This window comes from Scatophagus argus, chromosome 20, assembly GCF_020382885.2.
Source record: "Scatophagus argus isolate fScaArg1 chromosome 20, fScaArg1.pri, whole genome shotgun sequence".
Classification (NCBI taxonomy): Eukaryota; Metazoa; Chordata; class Actinopteri; family Scatophagidae; genus Scatophagus; species Scatophagus argus.
The window spans coordinates 876,948-890,518 of record NC_058512.1 but is presented as its reverse complement, the minus strand read 5'-3'; the positions used below and the strand labels follow the sequence as shown (position 1 = coordinate 890,518).

General features: G+C 46.1%; 3 protein-coding genes across 5 annotated transcripts; 2 read left to right on the top strand and 1 right to left on the bottom strand.

Annotated features, from left to right (window-relative positions):
* On the bottom strand, positions 1-2,246 carry zcchc9 (zinc finger, CCHC domain containing 9). Of its 2 annotated transcripts, none has more exons than XM_046375630.1 (6): positions 2,159-2,246; positions 1,212-1,619; positions 978-1,128; positions 801-893; positions 655-723; positions 1-293 (listed from the first exon to the last, which is right to left on the bottom strand). In XM_046375630.1, exons 2-6 carry the CDS (start codon positions 1,611-1,613, stop codon positions 181-183), a joined length of 828 nt encoding a protein of 275 aa, XP_046231586.1. In that variant the 5' UTR covers positions 1,614-1,619; positions 2,159-2,246; the 3' UTR covers positions 1-180. The 2 variants fall into 2 exon arrangements, with proteins under 2 accessions (XP_046231586.1, XP_046231585.1); XM_046375629.1 differs by having other exon boundaries at positions 1,212-1,625; positions 2,159-2,233.
* Positions 2,247-2,321: 75 nt separating this feature from the next.
* Positions 2,322-5,180, top strand: LOC124051870 (hatching enzyme 1.2). Of its 2 annotated transcripts, none has more exons than XM_046375628.1 (10): positions 2,322-2,461; positions 2,654-2,686; positions 2,775-2,840; positions 2,969-3,018; positions 3,166-3,235; positions 3,311-3,425; positions 3,572-3,744; positions 4,044-4,125; positions 4,199-4,320; positions 4,733-5,180. In XM_046375628.1, exons 1-10 carry the CDS (start codon positions 2,392-2,394, stop codon positions 4,834-4,836), a joined length of 885 nt encoding a protein of 294 aa, XP_046231584.1. In that variant the 5' UTR covers positions 2,322-2,391; the 3' UTR covers positions 4,837-5,180. The 2 variants fall into 2 exon arrangements, with proteins under 2 accessions (XP_046231584.1, XP_046231583.1); XM_046375627.1 differs by lacking the exon at positions 2,322-2,461 and adding an exon at positions 2,466-2,571.
* A 3,650-nt stretch (positions 5,181-8,830) lies between these two features.
* LOC124051868 (alpha-2A adrenergic receptor) lies at positions 8,831-10,576 on the top strand. Its single transcript, XM_046375626.1, has one exon. The coding sequence runs from the start codon at positions 8,964-8,966 to the stop codon at positions 10,542-10,544; it is 1,581 nt and encodes a 526-aa protein (XP_046231582.1). The 5' UTR covers positions 8,831-8,963; the 3' UTR covers positions 10,545-10,576.
* The last annotated feature ends 2,995 nt before the right edge of the window (positions 10,577-13,571 follow it).

Here is a 13,571-nt window from a genome sequence, read left to right as displayed (position 1 = left end):
TGTAAACATACACAAGAAAAGTTTTATTAAAAGGATCTTTAGCAACTACACACAAAGAGAATCAAACAGCACCTCACTGCACGTCACAGCTAATCAGTCCGTTCACGTGGGAAGCAGCTGACAGATGAGTGGATGTGGATGTGGATGAACCTGAAGCTGAACCTGAACACGGTCTGCGGGTCAGAACATCACCACTTTGGGCTGTTTGGCTTTGACTTTCTTCACTGGAACATGAACGTCCTCGTGGTCTGCGCTCATGTTGTTGGACAACCACGAAACCGTCAACGAGTTGGCTGGAAGGACAGAAATGAAAGATGAGGCACAGAGTGGAGGAGGAAGTCTTCACTGAAGGAGTACGAGCACAAGTCCTGCAGGCAAACTGCAGCCACGAGGACATGCTGTCGTTTTCCGCCAGCTGACGTTTGCAGTGGCCGAGAAGGACATGAAACGTTTGTGTCGGACCCATGAGAACAGACAAGAGAGACTGTTGTGTCTGTGCTGCGGGTAAAGAAACATTTTGAACCTTAGAAATGAGTGAACGCATAACTGTGGAACGTAACAACTCCTGAAGCTGTTATGAAATTATTAAGAATATGACTGAAATATTTGACTTCATGTGGTTTCAGTTCCCTTCTTTCAGTTTTAGAGACTCACTCGCGGCCTGGTGCTCTGGACAGTCCTTCTGAAAATGTTCCACTGAACCACAAACCCGACAGCAACCTCCTGCACACACAGAAACCATCAATGAGGCGAGTATAAAGTTAATGTGTGTGCCGTGCGGTGAATCTCTGTGTTTGTACCTTGTGCATAAAGTCCTTTAGGATTATCCGGGCAGGATCGCGACAAGTGGCCCGTCTGACCACAGATGAAGCACTTAGCGTGCGGGTAATCACCTGAGAAACAACGCGTTTAAGCATCATTACAGCAGCAGGAATGTGTTGCACATGTCCACCTGTGAGCCTCCATGTTGTCCTCACCCAAAGCCGGGTCCACTTTAGCTCTGCACTTCTGGATTTCATGTTCGGTGGAGCCGCAGCGGTAGCAGATGCCTCGGCCCATCTCCTCGTCTCGGTCGGCCTCAGGACAGTCGGCCAAACCGTGACCGGGCTTCCTGCAGTGAAAACACAGCTGGAGGACAGAAGGAAACGAGGAGAGGAGTGAGAGGAAGGAAGGAGGGTTCAGTATCTGAAATGTGGTGAGAATTCACTCACCATTTTGTCCTTCTTGTCTTTCTGCCTCTTTATCCGTCTGTTTTCTCTTCTTTGGTCTTTTTTCAGGGCAGTTTCCAGCTCCTCCCTGACCTCCCGCTCCTCCTCCCTCCCTCCTCTCTCCCCTTTCGGCAGCGACTGTCCCGTTTGCTGGAGATACTCCAGGAAGCCGTTGACGTCCTCGTTGTCGTAGTCCTTCTTCTTACGGTTGGGTTTTTTGACTGCTGATCCACCAGGCTGAATCCTCCTCAGGTTGTCCTTCTGAGGTCCTTGTTTAGCACCTGCGGAGCCACCAGAGCTGCTGGGGTCTCCTCCTCCTCCTCCTCCTGCTCTCAGCTGACTCCATGGCGTCGCCTCCGCCGGCTTGTGTTTATGGATGTTATTGGCTCTCGCCCACCTCGTCATGACTGGCTGAAGTTTAAGGAACAGAAAGTGATTTGAAGACAAACAGCTGACAGCAACACAGCAGAGCTGATAACCACTTAGTGTTTTGTTTTAAAATGCAGTCTGATCGGGACACTTTTAATGTGTTGAAACTTGTCCTCCCAAAACAATATTATTGTATTATTATTGTTCTCCCCACTAAAAGTCAGAGGTTAACTCCAGTGAACTGAGCTTCTCCACACAGCGACTGACTGGGAGTTAATCTACAGCAAACACCTCAAAAAACTACAACTGCTGATACTGAAGTTAATCTGACAGCCATTTGAACTATTAAAATATTGTAAAACAAACAAAAAAACCACCTGAAAGTAACTTCGCTGATGTTTTTCTAATAAAGCTCCTGTTAGCACGTAAGGCAGCAGTTAGCTAAAACACGCAGCCTGACGGAAGTTTTTAACGATAAATACGATTGTGTTGCTGCCGAAAACAATAAGACAATTAACGACCGTCGTTTCCTACAGCATTTGTCCTTTACAAAATACCAAAGTGAGTGTAAACAACATTACCCCGAGAGCTTTTCAGCTCGTGTGTGTGTGATCTGCCCGAAAAAAGATCAGTCTTCTTCTGCGGTCTCGCTTCTTGCACTTCTTCTTCTCCTCCTTTGTGTTAATGTTGCACAGCGCCCCCTGCTGTATTATAGTGTGTAGAATAATGACCAGATTTGTTCTTAATGACAATTTTCAGGGGTTGGACTTGATCCACTTAAGACCAAAGATTAACTGAATTATTTCTGCAGTGAATGTGGACAAGTCGTCTGTCTGTCAGTCTCTTCCTGAGTTTCACAGGAATAAAGAGGCAGCAGGTCACAGGTGAGTCTACTTAAGGTGACTAATGAGGTGCTGTTTGCTAGTCCTGACCTCTGACAACATGTTTCCTCTCCTTGTCACTGCGCTTTTGTTTTTTGAATCACCAAAAGATGGTAAGAATTCAACGCCGCCGGTCGATTTCTTTCTCTGGAGAAGCAAACATCTGAATTTTCTCTCATCTGTTGTGTGTTTCAGTTGGCTCTGGTCCGATACGGGAGGCCACAAAAGGTAAAACTTGGTCTTCTTTAAGCCTGGATTGATCAGAATGTTGACGTTAATGAGAATTTCCTTCATGTACAAATGTGTGTTTTTACAGAACTTAAGGAGGACTGGTTTACCAGAGCACTGAAGTACATGGAGTCTAACCCAGAGACTCTTGAAGGTGAACACACACTGTCATTAAAGTCCATTTAAATTTTGTGTGTTGAATTTGTAGTTCAGAGGTAAAATGTTGAACAGAGAAGGCAAATCTCTATTCATATTGTTGTTTTGTGCTCCTCTTTGTGACAGAGCTGATGAACAAGAAAGTTGCCATGTCGGAGGGAGACATCATGCTGTCAGTGAGTCAAACCAGCCCAGTTATCATGAGGCTTCACTTCATCACAATCATAACTCGTTGCCAGATTACATGAATGTATAAACTGTTGGTTAAGAAATCAGCATGTCAGCATGTCAGTGTGTCAGTGTGTCTGTCTGTGAGCTCACAGAGCGACAGGAACGCAGTGGGGAGCATGTGGCCGACATTGGAGATACCGTACGTCATCAGTCCAGAATTAGGTGAGACATCACTGCTTCACACAGGAGTGTGTGTGTGTGTGTGTGTGAGTTTTACTGTTTCTGTGTGTTTCCCAGCGAGCCACACAGACGACATCCTGTCGGCGATGGCGATGGTGTCTCAACACACGTGTGTGTCCTTCCACAAGCGAACCTCTGAGACAAACTACCTGTTCTTCAAGGCCAGCAAAGGGTCTGAAAACATTGAAATGTTCCATAATGAACACAGACGCGTTAATACGCAAGCCACAACATCAATGCCACGATGGCAACCGAGGGGTGAAGGAGCAGCAGCTCACGACATGAAAACCTTCTTGTACCTCATCTTTCATATTCCAGCTGTTCTTCTTATGTGGGCTTCATCGGCGGCGAGCAGGACGTGTTTATCGGGCCCTCGTGCGCCATGGGTAACGTCGTCCATGAGGTCCTCCACGCTCTGGGTTTCCACCATGAACACACGAGGATGGACCGTGAAGAGTACATCACAATTCTGCCTCATAACATCATGGAGGGTAACGTTCACACTTTGGTTAAAGATCATCTCGAATGGGACAAAATGTCTCCCACACTAAAGTCCCCTCTGAGGGTGTTGATCACCTCGAGGCTTGACTGAGTTTCATCCTGCACCCTGGTTGGCTCCAAGCTAGGCATGATGTCACATCCTGCAGGAACGTCCAGGTGCTAAACTGAGACTAAAGCAGACGGATTCTGTAGAGCGAAGCTCAAACATCACAGCGAAGACACATGAAGACAAACATATTTTGAGTGGAAGGAGACTTTAACCATTTCCTGTTTTTGTGATGTGTTTCAGGGATGGAGAAAAACTTCAACAAGCTACCAGGACAAACCTTTGGTCTTCGTTACGACATCACGTCTATCATGCACTATGGAAGGTTGTGTCCAAAATACAAAAGCATGTGAAGTCTTTTTGTCTGTTGTTTTCTGACTGTTTTTATTCTGCGTCAGTGCGTTTTTCTCAGTAAACAGTCTGCCCACCATCGTACCCAAAGGTGACGCGAAGGACATGGGACAGAGGAACAAAATGACGGCTACGGACATCGAGAGAGTTCGTCTTTTGTACCACTGTGGTATGTAGTCTGACGACACCACCGTGAAGAGCGGTGGCCCTGAGGTCGATCCTTGGGGATCCCGGCAGGTTCCTTCACAGTGCATCAAAACAGTTGCTGGATCTTCTGTTGATCGATTAATCTGTTAATTGACTAATCGTTTCACTTCATTAAACATGAGACACTAAACTGCAACACACAGCAGTTTTGAACTGTCACATGACCATCACCGCAGTCACATGACTGTCCAGAGTTCAGTGATTGTAATCCGTCTTTCCTTCCATCTGACAGGATGATTTGATTTCACTGACGCTTTGCCAGCACCCCTAACGTCTCATCCAGACCAGAAGATGCCCTTCGGTGTCTGTAGGTGAGGGTTGGTGCTGCAGTAGTGAACCTGATGCTGAACTCTGATCTCCCCTCTCTGTCGCAGATACCCCAGACAAGGATCTGAAGAAGGAGGGCAGCATTGTTGAGAAGGAGGGGAATGCACGCGATTTGATCCACGATGTGGTGTTTGGCCTCACGGTGAAGTAAGGTCACGTCTCTGCCGAGGAGGAAACAGACAACCGCCACTGCTTCTCCACCTGCCTCGCTGCAGCACCTCAATGCTGCCACTAGAGGGCAGAATAGGAGCAGCACAGGGATGGTCCTCGCTGAGCGGACACAGAACCCCGTCTTTAATAAAACCAGTCCAAACCAGAAACTGATTTGTCTACACTGACATTTTTCACATCACATCAGGCAGCTGCAAGGACCTCACAGAAAGAATCTGATAAAATGTCTCACAGAGCAGAGAAGATAAATCGATTGATGTTGCACATCCTGGACGCTTTGGGTTCAAGCTTGTTGATTAAATCTTGAAGGAAACTGGTATCAAAGAATCTGACAGAAAAAAAAAACAAAACATGAAAATGTTTCTACAAAAAAATTCTTAGCAAGATGCACGTTTATCGTGACAGTAATGAAACACTTGTGTATTTCCACCTTCATACACATCCTAACTGAACTGTACTAAAACTTTTTAGATCCTCTGTTTGTCTGTCTGTTTAATCTGAGATTCATTCGATTCTTGTTGGTAGATGCTGTGGATTCTTTCAGTAAAATGTGAAAGTCTGTGGTTTGGAGGTCTCGTCCTCATTCTGTCAGCCTGACTGTGGAGTAATCAACACTCGTGCTCTCAGCTGCACTGTTTGTTACTGTACGTCAGGTGTAAATGTCAGAGCAATTTTCTGCCAGCCTACCTGCATGACAACAAACGGAGCTGGAGATAAATGTTTGACGGTTAGCTGAGAGCATCCTGGAAGCTTTTGGGGTCTTTAAGGAGGAACGGACTCGGGTTCTCCTGGAGGAGGTTTGAGGAGGTTCAGAGCTGACTGCTGGTCCGCGGCGATAAGGTGACCCTGCTGTGTCGCGCTAAACGTGCAAACACCAAACACAAGTTATCAGGGAGAAAAACACAGAGAGATCAAACACTGCAGTTTATACTGAGCAGCAGTACGAATCCAAAGTACTTCTAATTCACTTGTGTATTTACATTGTGTACAACTTAATACTTCTCTACTACATCCCACAGACAAATACTTGACTTTTATACTCCACTTATCAGACAAACTGAGACTCGTCGCTGCCACTTAAACTTCTCAAACAGAAAGCAACAAATTTAGGATTTCATACTTTGTTTTCTCAGATCTTTGCAGTTGTTTCACCACCTTTTATTCCTACACATTGCATGTATTTAGTCTTCATTCTGTCTCTTGTCCGGTGTGAACCTGCTCACATGTTGTGTGTAGTGTGGCTGTCACTCACTGAAAACAGTAAACGAATTCATTCACAATCCCAGAAGCTCACCAAAGCCCGATGATGTTTTCTGTTTTTTCTTTTTCATTAGGATTTACAAACTCAGTAAAGCCGCAGTGGGTTTGGGAACAAGTGCCTTAAACCTGCACTCTCTCTAATGTCCAGCAGGGGGCGACTCCGCTGGTTTCAAACAGAAGTCTGATTGAGCTTATGAGGAAATGATTGTAATTCTCAGGTGATTTATGCCCTCAGTTAACCGTTTCCTGACAAGTTTGTGGTCTGAGTGGATGCTTTCAAGTCTTCTTCTGTACAGCATGATGTTCATGTTGAAGACCATAAAGCAGGTGATGCTTCAGGGCGGAGCTACTTTGTGACTGTCAGGTCTCTACCACAGCGCGTCTCGGTCACTTCTGGCTCCTAAAAACCAAGATTGACGGCCATAATGGTTTCGACTCGGTTGACTGACAGCATGCTATGGAAAACAGTCACAAACAGACAATACGTTCGCTCTGTGGTCATGGAGCCGCTCTGCTTAGCTCCACGTCGCCCCCTTGAGGAGTGCAGGACTTTTACATACTCCGTCCATCCCTACGGCCATCAGAAGATGTTTGCACTGACTCATTTAAGTTAAGGGTGGAGGTGAGAAGAAATACATCTAATGTCTAATATTTGTCCAGGCTTCCTGTCAGCAGCTGTGGTGAATCCAGACAGACAGAAGCTACCAGAACATGAATTTTCTGGGTCTCCTGCACGTGTCTGTCCACAGAGACGCTCCTGATGTGCATGCGTTTCTAAACCACAGCATCAGATATCCCACACAGTGCCGACCTTGTCTTCTGCTGCTATTAAAAGAGGGAAATCAAGTGATCACGAGTTGAAAACCAGAACTTATTGGCATGAATTATACAGAGGCTTTAAATTACAGAGGAGATTAATAATTATGGGACAAAATTTCCAACACAAACTGGAAACGCTGCTGTCTGCCACAGATGGGTCGGTGTGATCTGGAGTTTCTGGGGCCAAGGAGGACTCAGCAATAAATCTAATACATGAATCTGTAACTTAAAGTCTGTGTCAGGGTACAGTCATTGAGTACTTGTACTTGATGTACTTCTCACCACTTGATCGTCACGTGACGCTGACGACTGCACCTGATCTCCAGAGTGGAGACGAAGCGCACAGCCGGAGTCAGGACCATCTGCAGTCCAGTTGGAGCTGCGCGTAAAAAAGCGCGTCCTCGTCTATCCGCTGACACCAGCAGCGTCGCGCCTGCCTCAGAGTCCGGACTGGAAGCGCAGGATGCGAACAGTCCGCGGATACGTCAGCGTCTTGTTCTCCATCCACTTCATCAGGAAACTTTGGTGAAATCTGTTTTTCCTGCCTTAACTGGATCTGGTCTGTGTGTATTTTCCTGCTCTGTTCTTCGCTCCTGACGCAGCCGGTCGACATCACAGCATCCGGACTGGACTCCCGCTGCTGCATCCCCGGACGGGCTGACCGAAATTCGTGCCTGAAAAATAAAGTTTTAAAGTTGTTGACTCATAGTGACGCACCGAAGGGAAAATCTACACTTCACAGTAAGTCCACACGTTAGATGTTCTTATTTTTAATTAACGGAGCTGTTTAATGAATTAAACGCTGAGTTTGGTGTACTGACTTAATGGACCGAGCAAAATAAAACCATGCTGGACGAAATAAATGGTCAAATACACAACAAAGAGAAAGAGCTGCAGAAACGGGACATGGACACCACAGCCCAGTCAGCTGCTGAACTGAATAAAATCTTAACCTGACAGTTGACTGAAAACATTCAACAAAACGAACGTCCCTTCGGTTTCGATTTGACCTGAAGAAAGTCTTCACAAAAATGCTTTTATTCTGCTTCCTTTGGACCCCCGTCTCTTCATCACTGGGCCAACTCTGTAATTACACTGAGAACACCTGCAGACAGAGACATTTACTGCATAAAACCCAGCATCCCACATTAGCCTCCACAGGTTCTCGGATCTGTGGCACATGTTTCATCTTATTCACAGGAGAGCACCGACTCTGCTGGTGCTGGACTGAACGCTGCCACCTGAGCTGCTGCGCTGTGGCAGCAGATCGGTTAGCCTTTCTGACCATCTTTCCCTTGACGCGGTGCTCAGAAAGGCTCAACTGCACCCACAAAAGTCAGGACAGCTCAGGTCAAAGGTCAACATGTTTGAACACAGCAAAAAAACGCTTCTCTGCAGGAACAACAAACGCACCTTTAGACCCTCGACTTGGTAGGGAACCACACAACAATCCGGCCAGAAAACCTTTAAACACTGACAACAAAATAAAATGGACAATGGGGATGAGAGCTCCCCTGGAGTGAAGCCAGAACATCTGGACGCCCCCTGGTGGCTGGCTGCAGTACAGTTCATAAACTCCTCCCCGTCCAAACTACAACCTCAAATACATTTTTCCCAAAAGTAATTTTGTGCACAAGAAAAATACAAAAAAGTACAACATTTAATTGTGAAATGTATTGGAGTAGAAGTATGAAGCATTTGCACCTTGACAGGTGGGCTGGTATGCATGCTGCGTATCGTGTGCTGTTTTCTGCACATCAGATTTTGTTGCTTGTTGTCTGTGAAAACAAAAAGATAGACAGAAAACAATACTGAGTGGAATCAAAATAACATGGATTGTTCACATTTCTTAACCATAGAATGTGTGTCTCTCTCATAGATCCTCTTCACCGTGCAAAGATCACATGGCTTCACCTTGACTGACAACCACCCAGTCCCTCCTCCTGGGGAAATCCTGCTTCTCGATGGTTTACCATTTAAACGCTCTGCTGCTTTCACTCACTTTGTAAGAGGCTCATAAAGCGCGTCATGGCAGCTGCTCCAGACGCACCCTGCCTGTCAGAGCTTGGCGGACTCCCCAACAGGAACATCAGCCTCATCGCTGGCACCCGACCCTGCAACCGGAGCACCGTCAGGACGTCGCCTTACTCCCCGCAAGCCACCGCGGCTTTTGCCATCGCCATCACCTTCATGATGATCCTGACCATCGTCGGGAACATCCTGGTCATCATTGCCGTCCTGACGTCGCGGTCCCTGAAGGGGGCTCAGAACCTCTTCCTGGTGTCACTGGCTGCAGCAGATATTTTAGTGGCCACACTTATTATTCCCTTCTCGTTGGCTAATGAGCTGCAGGGCTACTGGGCGTTTAGCTCCATTTGGTGTGAAATCTACCTGGCGCTGGATGTTCTCTTCTGCACCTCGTCCATCGTGCACCTGTGCGCAATAGCTCTGGACCGCTACCTGTCGATCTCTCGACCCGTATCGTATGGCGCCAAGCGCACTCCCATGCGTATCAAGGCGGCCATTATCGTCGTCTGGCTGATCTCCGCTGTCATCTCCTTCCCTCCTCTTCTCACCCTGGACAAGAGCGAAGGAGGTGAAGAGGCGTGTGAACTAAACAACGAACGCTGGTATATTCTGTACTCCACCATTGGCTCGTTCTTCGCCCCCTGTGTAATAATGATTCTGGTGTATGTGAGGATTTATCAGATCGCGAAGCAGCATACGCGCTGCCCACCCGGACAGAAGCATAAAGCGGCGACCACAGGAAATGCCTGCATGGCAACGGGAGACCTTCCTGCGAAGTTATCCAAGCAGTCGCAGCAGAACGGGGATCAAGGAGGTACGACTGCCGGCCAACAAGAAAAAGTCCTGACCAAAATGTCTGGCTCGGGTTCAACCCCGTCATCACATCGAAACCCGCCTGAGGACACCACGAACCAGGACACTCAGCACTACCCTCCAAATTCGAGTACAGCTCTAGTCCAAAAATCTGTCTCCTCCCCCTCAATCCCCCAACACGAAAGCCAAATCCTCTCAGCTGTTCCCCTCAAAGAGTCCCAGCCTCCTCCTGATGGAGAGGGTGAAGCGCTTCCAGACAACACCTCCAGCTCTGGCTCTGAGCTGGAGTTGGGCGAGGAGGGTGTCCTCAGAGCGGATGGCAAAGATGAGACGAACCAGACTGACAAGCAAACTTTGTCCCAAAGCAAAGGGTTCAAAGTTCAGGTGTTAAACTTGGCCAGCAGATACAAAAACACTATGGCCACATCATCAGGCACCAAACTGGTACCCGAGGAAACACCTAAGATCCAGGGGACGCCCATATCACGGCGCAAGGCCATGGTGAACAGGGAGAAGAGGTTCACCTTTGTGTTGGCTGTAGTGATGGGAGTGTTTGTGATCTGCTGGTTCCCCTTCTTCTTCTCTTATTCTCTGCAGGCTGTGTGCCCCGAGACCTGCAGCATCCCAAACCCCTTGTTTAAATTCTTTTTTTGGATTGGCTACTGCAACTCCTGCCTCAACCCGGTCATATACACCATCTTCAACAATGACTTCAGGAAGGCCTTCAAGAGGATACTGTGTCGGGACACAAAGGGGACTTTCTTCTAGAAAGGAACGTATTATTAAGTTTTGAACTACAGACAGACTATCTAAAGGTTAGTCTAAAGGTTATCTAAAGAAAAGAAAGTTTTCTTTCTTTCTTTCTGTTTTTGATGGACCCTCTCCTGCACTGACATGACAAACACTTGCATCCATTTTCTCCTCTCCTTGTGTTGCTGTTAGCTGAGTCAAAGCAGCAATGAGAAAGAAGGAGATTTCAGAAAGCCGCAGTCAAGTGGTTGAATCAATTATCTTTAATGTCATTTAAGAGTATTCAATGACTGTGAAGGAAAGCGATTCGATTATATTTTGAAACGGAAGTCGAGAGGATACAGGGTCTGTGTTCAGTAATTTAAAGTACAAAGAGAACGATGATGGTACATGTGTTTTTGTGTGTTTGTGAGAGAGTGTATGCATGGGAGCAGAGGAGAGTTGCCTGAGGGTCTGATGGGAAGAGAACAAATATCACTAAGTGTCCTTTATTGGAGATAAAATGGGCACTCAAGGAACACAAGATCAGGGAAAATGTGAGCATCGTCCTCTCTGTGCCTCTCACGCCTTCTCTGTTTCTTCCTTCATCTTAAGCTGTAACTCGGGACGTGAACACTCATGGATGGAGCTTTATTTCTCTGTGTATTCCCTCGTCTGCGAAGCGCTGGATGTTACTCCTCACACTGGGAATTTCTCATTAAGGTGATGCCCAGAGGCTTTAACAGGGAAAAAAACTAGAGCAAGAGAGCTGAGAATCAGCAGAGGCTGCATGAAAAATGGAAACTCTACATGTGATTGTGATAGTTGGAGACAGCACAAGCTGAGCTGTTCGCCCCCCTCCTCCATTTCCTTTAATCTTAGCTTCCCTTTAATGTTATTTTTCTCTCCTCTAAGCTGAATAAAAGGCAGAGGGAGTCACTGCATGTGTTTCATGTGAGCAGTTTGCAGCTCAAGGTGTATTTTTTAATTTATTTGCAATATTTAATGGACACGATGGACAGTGAGCTTTGTGCCCTTTTCAGTCTGCTCGCTGCCAAAGCAATACAGACTGTATGTGAACTCAGTGCTGACCCCGGCGGCGAGCAGAATCCCTGATGAAGACGCTGCTCCTCTGGACTGATGTGATTTTATGGGTGTGTGAATACTGTGTGTGTGTGTGTGGGTGTGGGTGTGAGTTTGCAGTTGCATGTTTTTCAATAAATGCATTTCTTATCTTTTGAAAGTATAAATTTGCTTGAATGATGCATCCAGTGCTGTACACACACGTTAGAAAACACTGGTGTTTGGAATCAGCTCTTGTACAGTATTAGCTCAAACAGTGTTCTTGCTCATTTTTCAAAGTCCAGCTGAAATTGAACTGCATGTTTTTCCTGCTACAGACCCGCTCTGTTAATAACATGGCCTCTGCTCTGTTTTAACAAACAAGACTTATGGTGTGTTGAGACAGACTCTGACTGAACTCAGCACTCACCATGCTGGTTCCCTCTGTCCTATGTGTACATTCATGATGTAAAGTACATTTTCCCTCCAGCTTTCTGTTTCAACTCCACATTAAGAGTCTACAGTCGGTTTGTGCTTTGCGCTAATGCTAACGTCAGCATACAGTCACGCTAACATGATGTTGTTTAGCACCATCTTGGCTTAACATGTCAGCATCATAAAATGTCCTGCTGGCACTAAACACCAGGGCTGATGTCTTTAGTTTTGGTCATAAACATAAACACAATTCATCCCGAGGGGGACACACATATCCGAACAAAATTTCATTAAAAAAATCTGTCCATTGTTATTGAGAAATTTGCCTGAAAGATTCTGAACGAGCTGCCAAACACACATTCACTGGTATTTGGTCAGCTAACATAAGTTAGCAGATGAAATTGGCTGAAGAGCTTAAAAACTGAGCAGCTAATGTGGGCCGGTTCACATGATCTCAATGTCCCTTCCCACTCAACATCTGACACTAAAGAATGTTTCTTCCTTTCAGCATTAGAAGTAATATTGGCAGCAACATTTGAAAATCATTCATTGTTTTTTACAACACAAAAGGGACAAATTTTGTGATTTCAGCTGGACTTTAAGCTTAGAATATTTATCAAAGAACCTCTCAGTATTACCTTGTACTGAATCTTCTATCTCTGCTCCTGTGCTGTGCTGTCGTAGTGCTATGCTTTTAATTTGAAATCGCTTCATATGAAGGGTTGAATAAAGGATACAGTGAGACAAACGCTGCTTGTTGTTTCAGAGCAGGCTGGGTGGGACTGACTGTGAGCGCTCACAGAACAAAGAATAATCGAATGAGACAATTTAGCGTCGCTGCTTTCTGTCACTCAGAGAGTTTTAGGAGAATTGTTTCTGTCTGCTTCAATGGCTAGAATGTAAGATAAAACATACAGACGTGGGTGAAGAAAAACAGGTACATTAGAGCTAAAGTAATAGCACCACAGACCACAACTGAACCGACGTGTGTGTAACATTAAGGGTGATAACTGTTGGCTGTTTAACACCCATCAGGTATGAGCTGTCACGGAGCCAAAAGCAGAACATGTTGCTGACTTCCTGCAGCGAAGACTCACTTGTGATTTGAACGTAATGAAATGAGTTGAAGCCTTCCAGTGGGATAATTTAGTGTAATTAGGACAGCTCTTATGACCTCCTGACGAGTTGATCTTCTGTCTCCAAGAGCTAAATAAACCTCTTAAATTTACTTAAGCCTCGTGTGTGGTATTTAAAAACTTGAGTGAGTCTTGACGGTTCTATGAGAAATGACTCTGAACACACAGATACCTCACGCCCGTCTGTGTCTCCAGGGGGCGCTGTGCGACATCGGACAAAAGTCCTCAAGTGATGTCACTGAAGTTGGTTTACTACTACAAGTTTGAGGCTGAAACAACTGTGCAGGTGTTAGTTAGACGGACCTCACCTCTGCTGCGGGCTACATTAGCTGGTACGAGCACGAACAACCGATGTGGAAGAGTTGCATTGTGGGTAAAGCAGGCGCCAGGTTTCGCCAAGTGTGGAATAAGACGTATGATAACTCTGCTTGTG

Bases quoted from the DNA above. Each gene is read 5' to 3' on its own strand.
- LOC124051870 (XM_046375627.1), top strand. From the start codon at position 2,484: ATGAGGTGCTGTTTGCTAGTCCTGACCTCTGACAACATGTTTCCTCTC. The intron at 2,687-2,774 runs GTAAAACTTGGT...GTGTTTTTACAG, and splicing joins GATACGGGAGGCCACAAAAG to AACTTAAGGAGGACTGGTTT. The intron at 3,236-3,310 runs GTGAGACATCAC...TGTGTTTCCCAG, and splicing joins CGTCATCAGTCCAGAATTAG to CGAGCCACACAGACGACATC.
- zcchc9 (XM_046375630.1), bottom strand. From the start codon at position 1,613: ATGACGAGGTGGGCGAGAGCCAATAACATCCATAAACACAAGCCGGCG. The intron at 894-977 runs GTGAGGACAACA...GTTGTTTCTCAG, and splicing joins TAAAGTGGACCCGGCTTTGG to GTGATTACCCGCACGCTAAG. The intron at 724-800 runs GTACAAACACAG...CTGTGTGTGCAG, and splicing joins TAAAGGACTTTATGCACAAG to GAGGTTGCTGTCGGGTTTGT.
- LOC124051868 (XM_046375626.1), top strand. From the start codon at position 8,964: ATGGCAGCTGCTCCAGACGCACCCTGCCTGTCAGAGCTTGGCGGACTC.